Raw genomic sequence first — 14,389 nt, 5'->3', positions numbered from 1 at the left:
GCAGTTTAGCAGCATGAATGAGTCGCCACTCTCTCCAGCCATTCCTTCTATCTTCAAAACCTTTCTCACAACCTCAAACACAACTTTGCTCTCAGTAACCATTCCTTACTCCTCTCCCCAAAGCTGGAGCTCTCCCTGGCTGACCACCCCACTACCTCCACCTCCCAGCGCAGAATTACCATCTCCCCAGATCACTCTTACTTTTCAAATTATACAACCGTCTGGCCCAAGTCGCTTCATTTCCAGGAACTGAAAGCAACACCCGAGACAGGTGTTTACGCTCAGTGCCACAGCAGCTTTCTGCAATAACCAAGAAGGGAAACACCAAACACTGACTAATCCCTGAACAAGTGGACAGATAGAGAAACAAGGTCCACCCTCATAGCTATGCCCAACAAAACGTTGATCAACAGTGAAAAGGAAGGGCATTTGACAGATGCTACCATGGGGATGAACTCACCACAGGAGGATGGGTGTCATAGGACACCATTCACGTGCCACTGAATCTGAAAAGGGGCCAGCCACCTCCTGGCCTACTCATGATCCAAAACACAGACCAGGGCCGCTTCCCTAGAGTTAGCACCCAGAGGCTTGGAGTGGCCCTTGCAAAGGCCTTCCTGAAACCCAGCCAGGATCTCACACCCCACCTTGCTTGGAACTCCCTGGGTAAGTCCCACACCAGAACCACCCCAACCCCTCCGGCCCACCCTTCCCTACCCCATCCCGTCTCCCATCCTTGCCTGTGACATAAAAGCATAGAGCCATATCCCCTCACAGCTCTGCTATTTGCTATTGAGGATTTTCTTTACAGCGTTCATTTTCTAAAGACTGAAAACAAAATAATGGAAACAGATCAGCTGAGCTGCTTCCAAAGCCTTCAGCCGCTAAGCTTCTTGGCAAATACCTTGGGGACTCCTCCCCCAAAGGGTGCAATTTAAATGAAAGACAAGCCTAGCCCCAAGACAAACTCACTACACTCGTAAGCTTTGGGTGCAAGAAAATGAAAAAAGGGCATCTCCATCCTAGCTGGGGCACTCCAGGGCCAGGAGAAGGGATGAGGACAGGCTGGGCCCAGAGGGGTTTAGAAGCCCCAGCCCCGGTGGGGAACTCTCTTCTGGTCCTTGGGTCTGCCTCTCCTGAGCATCGGTATGTGTGGTAAAGAGAGCGACAGCACAAAGACAGACCCCACAGCATGTATATAACAAACCTATGTGGAGTGCCACGCACACCAACACAAGATCAGACGCCCACCCCAACCCCTACCTGGGTATGGGACCCATTACCTCTCTCTACTCACACTTCAGCCCCTAGCCGACCACCCTACAGAGACAGGAAAAGGCCTCTCCCAGTCTCAGGTGGCCTAACTTCAGCTTCCCCCTCCCTACCGCCTCTGGAAACATCCTTGCCATCCCTGTCCCTTAAGGGTCACTTAGGAATGTCCTGTGCAACATAAGGACCAGGCCTCTGGGGATGTCACTCCACCCATCCTCAACACCTTCCCTCGGGGCCTTCCCGGGCCCCATCCTGTCACCACTCTGTCCCTAGCGGAGTCTCCAAAGCGGGTCCCTGGGCTCCTCTTGGTCAAAGGCCGGTCGAGATAGAGTTGTCTGGCCCAGTTTAATTTCCCCCGCCTTTTTGATGTCACATCCTGTCCCAGCCTGCCTACCCGCCGGCCGCCGCCCTCCCTCCTCCCTTCCCCGCGCAAGCAAGGCGCGTGGGTCCCTCGGCGCCGCCCCCGCCCGCGCCCCTCACGGAGCAAACTTTTGGCATCGCTGCAGCCCGGGCGCGCCGCCGAGCTCCGCAGGGCGCGCCTCTCTGCCGAGCCCGGGCGCGCGGGGACCCGCCTGGCGCGCAGGGAAAGCAGGCGCAGCCCCCGCCCCGCCAGCCAAGCCCTGCCCGAGAGGCAGTCGCGCCGGAACCGGGACCATAAATATGCAGAGCGGAGGTTCGGCGCAGCACAGCCCGCGCGCCGCCCGCCCCGGCTGCTGAGCAGGCGCCGCCGGAGCCCGAGCCGCGGCCGGAGCCCCAGCCTCAGCCAGGAGCGCGTCCACGTCCCCGCAGCCGCCGGCCGCCAGTACCCAGGCCCCGCACGCCAGGACGTCGGAGCGGCCGCGAGACATGCAACCGGCCCGGAAGCTCCTCAGCCTCCTGGTCCTCCTGGTGATGGGCACCGAACTCACCCAAGTACGTGTGACCAACGCCATTTTCCTCTGCCAGGGCCACTGAGAGCCGGGCAAAGTCGGGGAGCTGTCCCCCGGGCTGGGGCTGAGGAGGAGACCGGGGTGCCGAGCGGCCCCGGGCTTGAGGGACGGGTGCAGGCTGATTTAGACTGGGTTTCCGCGGCCCTGGGTCAGAGGGGCATGGCAGCCCCTCTCCCAAGACCACCTCCCCACTCCTGAGAAGTTCAGAGGGTAAACGGGGGGCTTCGTTTTCTGGGTTTGTCATCTGGTAGGGAAGACAGAGGCCACAACCGAGCCCTTAGGCATCTTGCCAGTGAAGATACCTAACTCCTGCCTCCCAACACACCCCCCTCCGTGGCCCGTCTGTCCCTTTGGGAACAGCTCTACCCTCTGCGCGATGGGCATGGTGCCACCAAGCCCTGGAAGGGCAGCTGCAAGGCGCTGGGGTGCATTGTTGGCTGGCCGTGGAGGATTTGGGGGCTGTGACCGCACGCGGCTAGAGGCATGAGTGATTCTCCGTGTGCGGGTTGGAGATGCCTAGCGCTCATCTGTCTAGAACAATGTAGCGACCGGAGTGAGTGTCTGGGAGGCTGTTCTCCATTTTAAAATCGCAGCTCGGGAAGCCGGAGCTCCCGGCTGGGAGGCTGCTCTGCTGCTAGGGTGCTCGTGTGTGCTCGCAGGGAAGAGCCTGCCAGCTTTGGGGCTGCTCGGGAGTGACATTAAAATGCCCTTTGTCCGGTGCCACTGTGCCTTGATCTGAGTTAGGACCTCCACCCTTGACAGTCAAAAGTCCAGAAGGTGAGTGGGCAGCCCACCTTTTGATCCCAACCCCATGTGCCTGGACCCTCCCTACCTCCCTCTGCCCCTCCCTCAGAATAAAAGAGGAAACAAAGGAGACAAGGGAGACCAGAGAGCAGACTCCGGAACACGCTTCCCTTGTTCACCTGGAAGCTGCCTGGCTGCCTCCGTCCGAGACACAGTTTAGACTCGACCTGCCAGTGGGATCTGTTGTTCCACTTGCCCTCTATGTCTTCTGCCTGGAGCTTCCTGGACAGACAGCCAGTTTCCCCTAGAGAAGAGCTTTGTGGAACTCTGGCAAAGGAGTTTCCATAGTCCCTCTGGGGAAAGCCTGGAGGAGGATGTTGGCTGGGCATGGTGCATGGATGGATGAATGAGCACACACACACACACACACACACACACACACACACACGTGCCAAAAAGAGCCACACAGATCTTGCTTAACAGTGGCCTAGCCTTACAAAGGGCAGTGCCTTTTTGGCAAATCTTGGCACAGAGATAGTGGGTCCTGGGTGGGTCTTGGAAGTGACTGTCCCCACATAATGTTTTTCTTTCTTTCTTTCTTTCTTTCTTTCTTTCTTTCTTTCTTTCTTTCTTTCTTGCACCTGAGGACTCAAGAAGCTTTTCCTCCCTAAATCCTCTATCTGTTTTGGTTGGTTGGTTGGTTTTGCTTTGTTTTGTTTTTTGGTTTTTGTTTTTCCAAAGATCTGCTATAATGGGGAGAAAACTTTTAGTTCAGCTTCATTTGGACCCTTTGTCTCTATGGTGGTGTTTGCCCGTCTGTGCTAACAGAACCTGAAATCCTAGCAAGAGCCAACGGCCGTGGGCAGACCCCTGTGCACTCAATGCCCGCATCTGTGGTCTCCAAAAGGGAGGCCCTCCCTTAGGGATGCCTTCAGGACCCTGGTCAGCTCCCAAGCCCCAGCCCGGCGCCTGGTGTTTAAAACACAAAGAAGTTGTTACTTTGCTTGCCTGGAAGGTTCTCTCTTAGAAGCTGAGCCTGGGGTTCCTCTGAAGAAAGCCATAGGCTCTCCCTCTTCACCTCTACTGAGAGACCTGCCTTCCTTGGGCCAGCCCCTTAAGTCTCCTTTGTAGAATCTCGCCTCGGAAATCTGCTATCCCTGACAGCGACGGGATTTCAGCACCAAGTCTCGTGGACCAAGATCTCTCAAACCACCCAAATGTGTTTAGTCTAGGAAGGCTCAGAGCTCTCTGTCTGGGTTCTGCGGTCAGGGGCCCCATTGGGATGGGGACAGGTGGTTCTCACAGTCAGTGATGACAGCTTGAGCTGCACTGAGTCAGTTGGTCCCTTAGGATATCCATGCCTGGAAATCTGCTTCTTCAATCCTACTGTGACAAGAGACACCACTAGAATAACTTTGGGGCTCAGAATGCATCCTTCTTCCACTCCCATGGCAGGGAAAGTACTCCCCACAGCCACATTTGCTTTCAGCTCTTCCAAAAAGTGGGAACCCAAGATCCCAGGGTGGTACTGGTATTGGTGGGCATTCGAACCAGTCAGAGATGGATGGGCCACCCTAGCCCATAGTGAGGGCTGCCTGTGGGATCTAGGCCAGGCAGGTGGGGGCATGGAGAACGTGCTGGGCCATCTGTTCTCTCAGCAGCTGGCTCATGATGGTCCACTCAATCAAATGCCAAGTGCTGATTGACAGCTTGCTCCATGCAAAGCTGTGGCCCTCATGACCTTTGTCCTCAGACAGAAAGCCACTTGGTGTGGCTTTGTTCTGTGGTTTTCAATAAAAGGTTGTCCTTTTTACTTTTTGAGAGCTGTCAGTGGCATCATCAGGAGTCTCCCAGTGGGGCACTGGTTGTTTACTTCAGTGCTGGGTCAGGGGCATGACAGGGGCTCCCTGGTCCACAGGCCCATGCACAGCCCAGTCCAAGCCTCAGCTTAGATAAAAGTGTGGTCTGTGGGTATGGGATAAGGGCTGGGAAGATCTTCAGCAATGAACTTGAATCAGGGGGTTTGTTCTTACTAGCCACACTAAACACTGACCAGGTGACCTTGAGCCAGGTCTTAACCTCTCTGAGTCTGATGGTTTTAGAACAAGGAAGATTAAATGGGGTAATTTCATGGACTTCTCTGTCCAACACACCTCCTATCCCACTCTTGGGTCTGCTCCACTCAGCAGCCCTTTTCTGTAACAAGCCTTTCTTGGCCACCAGCTGGTTGTATTTGACCTCTTCAGGCCTGGGCATATGATGACACACAAATCCAAGTCCTTGTCATCATCATCTGGGGCAGTACACTTTGTGGGAAGATGTAAGGCTCTGCCGTGTCATTTAACACAAGAGCTGTCTGCACCAAGTGCTCTAGCTGTGAATGGAAGAAGTGGAGGAGAAGGGTGGTGTCTCAGCTGAGTGCTAGAGCTGTTTCTGGGTGACCCCAAGCAGGAAGATAGGGAGGAGGACACAGGAAGAAAAAGGGGCTACAGAGACTGCTGTTGACAAAGGGCCCAGAAACCTTCCCTCCTTTACCCTGTGCTCTGGTGGCTGCTGGGGGCCAGCTCCTCATTAGCCATCACATCCAGCCCAGCATGGTTTTCCCTAACAATACAGTGTCCCAGACACTCCAGTGAGGCCAACACTGTAAATGCTTATAGACTTCCCCTCATGCCAGCTAATGCTGTCAGAGTTGTTGCTCCATTTCTGTTTTTGTTGAGTGATCACTGCACACTTGGTCCTTTAGTCTGGTAGACTGTCACTGTTGGTGTCTGCACAGTTGGCCCACACCAGGCACCTGGCCACACCTGGCTAGCTTTGTGGATAGGACAGGTAGAGACAGAGCAGGTGACATTAACCTCATCTCTCAGAATCCCAGTAAGGGGTCCCATGGACACCTTCCTCATCTGCCCAGCCTTTCATCTGCCTTGGTCACACAGCACGTATGATGAGCAGGATACAGGGAGCCAGGCCAGACTGGGCCCATTTCCTACAACTGTTATTTCAGAACTCTGTGCTAGAGCTGGGCACTACTCAGGGGCTGGTGATACCTATGAACACAAGTGCCCGGCTTCTGAGACACAGACTCTAATACCTGGAGCCTACCTTGTTGACAGGGAGGCTTGAGAACACAGAGTCAAGGAGCACAGTACCTTAAATCCCTCACAAGAATAGCAAGTTGCTTTCCACTTCCGCTTTCGCCTCCCACAATCAAGAGCTAGTGGTTGTCCGCCTTTGGTGGTATTTATTGTTAAAGTTATCAGGCCCTGTAATCAGTATTAACATCACTGCGTAAGGTGATACAGACTAATTGCCAGGTACACTGAATTAGATGCACGAGGAACTGGCCTGATGGGAAGAGGCTGCTTGCAGCTTTGAGAGATGCTGTTTCTCTGCAGCCTGGCAGAGACCAGTACCTGTTGGCTTGTCCCACTGCAGTCCAATAGAGGGTGGGAGGTGAAAAGGAAAGCCTCACCCCCACCTCTTAACTCTTTTTCAGATTGTTATTCATATGGAAGCTCCCAGGGGCTCAGGGTGCTGAGAGGTCAACCTCTGCTGAGGGCTGGCACTGTCTGTGTCCTCCTCCCATCAGGCATAAGTAGGGGGACTGAGGTTTTCATACCATAATGTCCCTATGACCTGGGCTCACCCTCGTTCTTAAAATGAGGACTCTGAGGCCCAGGGAGGAGAAAGAAAAACCTTTGTGGGGGCCCCAGGTGCAGCCCAGCTGTCTGATACCTGAAATCTGGGTGCCTGCTAAAACAGAGAGAACAATAAACAGCTCTGTGGCATGAAGCACCTGAAAGAGGAGGTGCCTGCTGTGTGCTCAGGTCACACCAGCCTCTGTGGTACAGAGCTGTGGGTAGCTGTCTAGCTGTGGGAGAAGATGCTGACCTGGACATTTAACATTCAAGAGGAAGCAGGGAAAGGAGCAAACATAAGGTCTGAGGCCATGGTTGGGGTTTCTGTCCTCCCACTAAGGCTCAGGCCTCAGGTGGGTCCCTTCACCTGCAGAGGCCCAGGGAGATCTGACAATGTATGCTGGGGTTCCTTGGCTCAGTCTTTGCAGGGAATGCATGGGAGTCCAGTGCCTCCTCAGCATTTGCTCAGTGACTTGAGATTCCAGAAGTCACAAGTAGAACGTAGCCATGTGGAACAGATGTCACCTATTTACAGATCTCTAGATCACCCAATCTCTGTGAGTGTGGCCACACCCCTTGCAAGATCTGTGCAGTTTGCACAGTGCAGGGAATATCTGGGCCTCCTCAAAGGGACCAGCACCATCTATCTGTGTCCCACCCTTTTTTGAGGATTCTCAGCAATAGGTTTTTCTGCCTGGACCATCTGCTACTCTCTGAACCTGGGTTAAAGCTCATGAACAGTGCTCAGGTGACAGCTGGTAAGAGTAGCTTCTTTACAGATATGAACATGTGGAGCTATCTCTTTGCTCCACAGGGCTGGCACCCCAAAATATAGCTCAGTTGGTGGAATGCTTGCCAAGCACGCACACAGGCCCTTCTGAGTTCTGTCCTCAGTGCCACGTGAAGCTGAGCTTGGTGGAGAACACCTGTCATCCCAGCCTTCAGGAGTAGAGGCTGGAGGATCAAATGCTCAGTGTCAGCTATACAGTGAGTTTGAGATTAGTCTGGGCTACCCAAGACCCCATCTCAAAATAAAACCTGAAGCTAGGTGTGGTAGCTCATGTTTATAATCCCAGCATTCAGGAGGCCGAAGCAGGATTGTCTTGAGTTTGAGGCCAGCCTGGGCTAGCTACAAAGGCTCTTTCTCTAACCAATCAAACAACAACAACAAAATGATAACAGCTTGATAACAGAGAGATCACAGAGGGAGAGAGAGAAAGAAAGAGAGAGGGAGGAGAGAGAGTGGGAAGGAAGGGAAAGGGAGAGAGAGATGGGAGGACACTGACTCCCCAGCATCTCTGCCTAGTCACCCAGTAGTGATCTTACTTACCTGAAGGCATTCTGTCCAAACCAGTGGGCTCGTACCTCACCCCTGAGGATTTGTTCTCCTTCCACCCCAGTATACAGAATGGCTGTCCTACAGGCTCTGAGGAAGGAAATTCCCACTGGCTGCAGGCGATGCCCCGTGTCTGGGGGTCAAAGAGAGAACACAGGTGCATTTCTCAGTGTGTCACAGGGTGCTGAGCTCAGCACAGCAGAACTCAAAGAAATGGGGAGAAGCTTTTCCAGTAACTGTGCCTTTAGTATGTGAGTCCCTACACGCTGCCACCCACCCAACACATGGCTGTGCCTGCTCTGTTACGTGGGGGTGCCTGGCCCCTGAGTCTAGTCCTGTGATTCACTTGTGTGGCAGTCAGGCAGAGGGCTTGCCTACCGTGATGTGCCTATCAGTGACACTAGTGACTTGCAGGAAGGAGTTTTCTTCAGGACAGCAAAGTCTTTGTTAGAGACAGCAGAGAATCTTCACAGTTCAGCCTTGGCTCTGCAGCAAAAGGCCTCTTTGCAGCAGGGGGGACAGGGTTCAGGGAAAGCAGGAAGCTCAGAGAGCAAGAGGCCATCTACAGAGTTTGACAGCATCAGGGTCCCCAGCTGAGCAGGTATGACATCCTCCATGTTCCTCTACTCCCTGCTGGACACCCACAGTCAACGTTATTTCTCTAATCGTGCATAGCGTAATTCACATCTAGGTCAGGTGCTGCTGCCAGGGAAGTCAGCCGATCCTCAGCTATGGAGACTCCTCTCTCCTGGGAAGGAGGAAATGGAGTCTTTGTAGCTCCCAGAAACTGCAGGTTAGCGCCTAGGGAAATGTGTCCACTTGGGAGGTGCCAGGGTTTGGCTCCAATTCTACTGGACAGCTGAGGGTACTTTGGCTGAGGCTTCCCACAGACATTAATGAAAGAAGCTAGAGAGGAGCAAAGGCACTGCTAAGGCCCAGGGAAGCTGCATGGCAGTCAGCTCTCTGGATGAACAGAGTGCATCCAGAGACCCTGAGCTAGAAACACAGAATGCCAGGCCTCAGTGTGGGACACTGTCTTAGGAACAGCTGAGAGTCACGGATTCTTCCGCTAGAAGGGTGTGGCACTTGGTCACTGGGAGACTTGAATAGTTGGAACCAGAGCAGAAAAAAAAAAGGACAAAATATCAGAGGACCTCAAGTCCCTGAATTAGCTCTCTTGCTAGCTCTTCTGACCCAAACCCCAAATTCAGTGGCTCCTGGTGGCTGTAGTGTGATTCCTGCTCATGGCCCTGGCAGCTCTGCCTTCTCATTCAGGGCCACAGGGAAGGACAGCTCCTCTCTCCATCACTTTCCACGGAACAGGCAGAGAGCAAGGGCACCAAGACATGTGTGGCACCCAAAGCTGTTAAAAATGCCAAATATGCCAAAAATGGCAGGTCACATACCCTTGGCCTGTGGGTGGTAGTCTAAAGTACAAGGATCCAGGCTGATGGGCGGGGTGGCGAGCACAACATCACCCATCTATACTCCCAGAGGCCTGTGCTTCTGGAGGACACATATGAGCTTAATGTGGGGGAATGAATGGCTCGGCTGCCTGTGGGCCCTTTTGTGGCTGCAGGAAGAATGTCCTGGGCTAAAAGCAATCATTTTCCTATTCTCAGAATGTTCTGTCCGCCTCTGAGAAAGATGAAAAGGGTAGGTAAGGAGGAAAGAAGTAGCTCCATGTGGGAATCTTTGTCTCTCTGCTCCTCTCTTTGTGTTTCCATCCCTCTGTCTCTGTCCCTCTATAAATGCCTTTGTCTTCATTCTTTCTCTGTGTCTCAATGTCTCTCTATCCCTGTCTGTCTGTCTATCTCTGTATTTCTCTGTCTTTATCTCAGTCCTTTTATTCCAGTCTCTCCTGGTCTCTGTTGGTCTTTTGTATCTCTCCTCCCTCTCCCCTACCTCTCTTTCCTCTTTCTCCTTCATTTCTAGTTTTTTCTCTTCTCTTGCCCTTCTCCTGTTCTTCTTAAACTATTTAAAAATAGGCCACAGAGACATTTTCGTACTTCCATGTGTCACCCAGAGCTTGTCTTATGGAACTCTCCTCTGCTGGGAACACCAAGACGTGACCGGAGGCCGGCTACTCTCCAAGTGGTCACTGCAGGCCTTGACGCCTTAGCAGGTTCCTGTCCTGTGGCCTCAGTTCTCTGGTGGTGATGTGGTGCTGGTGGACTGTGCATCCCCACCCCTCATGGTCCTGTCATGGCACCCCTCCCACTCTGCCTACCATGTGCTAGCCCTGGCAGGAGGGACATGTCTGGGCAAGTGTCCTGCCTCAGCTTGTAGACTCAGCCCTCATTTTTAGAGCTAAGGAATCTGGCCTATGGAGGGAGGTCAGTATTCTTGTTTCACAGCTGTTGATACAACTGTGCAGATTCTAGGCCAAGACGGGTAAGGGCAGGGCATGAGAATAGACAGGTAACACCACAGGTGGCAGAACCATGGGCCTTCTGAGACCTCACCAGCTTCAAGAGCAAGTGCCACGGAGGGCTCCAACTGATTCTCTGGGTCAGCAGGATTGAGATTCTATAGGTTACACACTCCTGACACTCAGCAGACTGGTGCTGAGACATCCAAGGGGCAAGGGCACTACCAGGCTTACAGGCTCTGCCCTGGGAATGGGCTGTCACTCCACACTTCCTGGGCAAAATCTGGCCATCTTCCAAAGCCAAGCAGAGCTGGGGGTAGACTCCCCTCTGTGGGCTTCTGTGAGAACAAAGAAGCACCCTGTATGGAAAATCCACAGGACTGTCTGAGAACAACACTGTTGCATCAGTATGGTGATCATTCAGTGGCAAATGTGGGCTAGCCCCTGCTTCAAGGGAAATCATGTAGAAATTGGGGCTTGAGTTCCTCCTTAGGAACACCGAGTTGTCTGGTACCACAGACACTTTAATGTAAAGGCCTGCATTCTTCCACAATCCAAGAGTCACCTCTGAAGTGCTGTGTAGCGCACAAAGTCAAATGACACTCCAGTGCTTTCTGGTGTCCTTCACAAACGCCAAAGGTGCAGAACCCTCCTGTCAAGCCTAGGAAAGACCATAAGCAGGACTTTGCTCCGGATCTGAAAGAGTTGGAAGTTCAAGCCAAGAAGCTTGAACTTCTTGGCTCTTCAGATCAGCTCAGGTGAAGGTACGGCAACTTGGTGCAGGTGAGAAAGACTCAGGTACAGGTGAAAGAGGTTCAGGTATAGGTGGAGAGACTCAGGTTTGGGTGAAGAGACTCAGGTGCAGGCAGAGAGGCTCAGGTGGAGGTGGAAATACTCAGGTGCATGTAGAGAGGCTCAGGTACTGATATACTCATGTGCAGGTGGAGAGGCTCAGGTGCAGGTGGAGAGGCTCAGGTGTGGCTGCTGGTGGAAAGGCTCAGGTGGAGGTGGAGAGGCTCAGGTGCAGGTGGAGAGGCTCTGGTGTGGCTGCTGGTGGAGAGGCTCAGGTGGAGGTGGAGAGGCTCAGGTATGGCTGCTGGTGGAGAGGCTCAGGTGGAGATGGAGAGGCTCAGGTACTAGTATACTCATGTGCAGGTGGAGAGGCTCAGGTGTGGCTGCTGGTGGAAAGGCTCTGGTGCAGGTGGAGAGCTTGCATGCTGGTGAAAGAGGGTCAGATGTGGGTTGGAGCTGAAAGGGTAGTTCTGTATTCAATGTACATATCTGTTCCGATCACACTATGAGGTCATCAGATGTGTGTTTCATCAGCTCTCTGTCACTTTAGACACATTCTGGGATCATGTAATTTTGGCAAGCATCAGTGTGGGTAGGGTTAGGATTTGCTTCCACCTGGCTGAATGATTGCCCTTTGGTGTCAGCTTGGTTCCCAGGGATCTTGAGAAGTCAATATCCAGCTCCCCTCAGTGCATTCTGTGTGAGTTGCATCAACTACATAGTGCTCCTCGGCCGAGTCTTAGGGAAGCCCCACACCTCTGGCTCCTCACATGGGCTTATGAGCCCAAGTCATGCCACAGTGGCCTGTCCTGGTGAGGGTAGGAGACAGTCCCTGGCCAGTGGTACTGAAGGCTTCCTACTTATCCCTGGGACTTTTTAAAAAGACCCAGGCTTCGTTGTTGCAAACGCCCTGAATTCCATTTCCTTTCAAAAGCCCGGCTAAGTTAAGCTCCTCTGAATCGGGACACCAATTGTGAACTCTGTGGAACATTACTCACCTAGGGCAGAGTCAGGAGCTCCTCGGAACAACTGTGGTTATATGTCTACCAGCCATCCCCCTCCCAGAAGGGATCACGCCTATGGGGAGCTACTTTCACTTCTTCCTGGTATTTGACTGACAGCAACTCCAGAAAGATGTCAGAGGTCAAAGGGGCCTCACAACTTGCATCAAAGCCCAGCTCCACAGCCTGCCCAGTGTAAGCTGCTGGCTGAGCCCAGCGTGTCGTTTGAAAAGTGTCGATGACTGGTTTGTTCCTGCACCAATCCTTTATCCTAGTAACACCTCACAGAGGGAAGCTCCTGTTGTTAAGCCCATTTTGCAGGTGGGAGAGCTGAGTCACAATAAGAGTTAAGTTATTTGCTGGGTCACAATCTTTTGGAAGTTCATGGCAGAAATCAGCTTTACCCCCAAGGTCTGTATGTAGACGGGTCACTGGAGGCCTCCCTCCTGCAGCGACATCTGCCTGTTAGAGAGCAGGAAAGGGTTAGCAGTTCCTGGCAATAGAGTGTGCCTAACAAAGACAGTTATGATCTCCATGTTGCATCTGACACAGAGCTTTGGGCATGCTGCACCTTGTATCTTGCATTAAGTAGGTGTTCAATAACAGTCGAGACTCCTGAGTAGGCCTGAGAGTTTTGTGGCCTGGGCTGGGCTGGGTTTGAAATTGTTGGTAAACGGTAAGTGTTCCCTGCCTTTGTGAAGTGGGAAGCAAGCCTGTATGGCTTCGGCAGACAGAGCCATGGCCCTGAGTCTGTGTGAAATATGCAGGTGGGGCAGAGCCTTTGCGTGTCTGTGGCTGCTGAATCCGGCAGGACCACTGGGTGTGACTGGCATGCAGTACCAGCTTTCACTGAGAGATGGTGCCCTTCTCCAAGAGTTGTAATTTGCTGGCATCTGCTCCAAACCGGAGGCACCAATGACTGCCATGCATTAACCAGAGAAACAACTCCAATTGACTTTTTGAGCCAGCAGGCCTCACACCCAGTGCTCAGGCCAGGATCATCTTGGCTGTCGTTGAAGTTTTCTCTGTCAATGGGACTGAACACACAGACAAGCCCCAGAGAGGTGTCATATCCCTCTTGGCAGATACCAGGAAGTCTCTCTTTGTCCTGACATCTCTTCCACCACCGCCCTCCCCTTCCAGAGAGTATAATTGAGCAGGTGGGAAAGAGTGCAGTGGGGCATGGAGGTAGGATGTCTTTCCCTGCCCAGGGCTCTGACAACTTGGAGGAATGCCTACAGGACCTGGCCCTCCTCAGCTCAGAGGGCTGCTGCAAAGTCAAAAGCACTATGAAGGTGTTTCACCGGCTGCACTGTTGTGCTGAGACTCACAGGTCTTGGCACAGACACTGCTGAAGCTTGCCATGCTCCTGAGCTGGGTCCCTGTCTATATAAGCCCACAGCATAGACACCAGACGCCCTACCCCCTCTGCACACACCACAGACCACAATCACGGGTGTGGTCTCTAGCTCCTCCTGAGCCCTAAGCTTCCAGCAGCGCCTGATGGTAGGTGGGCGCACTCTCCTGCACCCCCTGCTGGGCAGAGCCGGCACACCAGCCCCCTCTCTGCTCAAGCCTGCTCCTCAAAGCGCCCCCCACCCCGCAAATTCCAACTGTCCCTGCCTTCTGAGGTAGTTGCCCAAGGCTCCCGAGAGTGTCTTTCACTTTGTAGCCACCTCTTTACTCCTGCGCTGGCACTGGAGACTCCACCCGTGCCCCTCTTCCCCGCTGGGGCTCAGAAGACACCCCAAACTAACTAGGACCCAATCCACCTGGGAAGACTGGGCCACAGCAGCAAGGAGACCCTTGACCGCAAGCAGGCTGGGGCCTCGGTGAGACTGGGCCATGAGGGTGATCGAGAAAGCTGCAGTGATAGGTGCCATGCGAGATTTCTGAGGTTTTATTCTTAATGGTTTGTGGCGGCTTTTTCTCCGTCCTCCTGAGTGACCCTAACTCTTAGGCCGACTGGTTTGCAAACCTCGCTGACTGCAGCCAGGGGGCGGCGCGGAGCCAGAGCTCGGAGAAAAAATCCACCCATTTCCTGGGCAGATTGCGTCGGCTGCCGCCCGGCCTTGTCCCCGCCCCCCGGCCGCGGCCCCCGCGCGCAGCCTGAGCCGCGCTCAGAACCCGGTGGCCCTTCTCGGCAGCGGAGCGTGCAGGGACGCTGCAGCGGCGGGCAGCGCGGGCAGGCAGCGCGCGCCGGGCAGGGCCGCCTGATCACCTCCCGGCGCCGGGGCGGCGCGGCGATGGCCAGGGCGCACAGGGCGGCTGAGACGGGCGGGCGGCGGCGGGCGGAGGGGGCA

At 53.9% G+C, this 14,389-nt stretch overlaps 1 protein-coding gene across 1 annotated transcript in view; it reads left to right on the top strand.

Annotated features, from left to right (window-relative positions):
• Positions 1 to 2,001: 2,001 nt before the first annotated feature.
• Olfm1 (olfactomedin 1) overlaps positions 2,002 to 14,389 on the top strand; it is a 36,711-nt gene continuing 24,323 nt past the window's right edge. The window contains exon 1 of the mRNA XM_055600697.1: positions 2,002 to 2,184. Coding sequence (XP_055456672.1) covers positions 2,119 to 2,184 — 66 coding nt within the window. The 5' untranslated portion in view covers positions 2,002 to 2,118. The remainder of the gene's footprint in view (positions 2,185 to 14,389) is intronic.

Source organism: Psammomys obesus, unplaced genomic scaffold, assembly GCF_907164565.1.
Source record: "Psammomys obesus unplaced genomic scaffold, mPsaObe1.curated_primary_1811, whole genome shotgun sequence".
NCBI lineage: Eukaryota > Metazoa > Chordata > Mammalia > Rodentia > Muridae > Psammomys > Psammomys obesus.
This window is presented reverse-complemented; position numbering and strand designations above follow the sequence as displayed.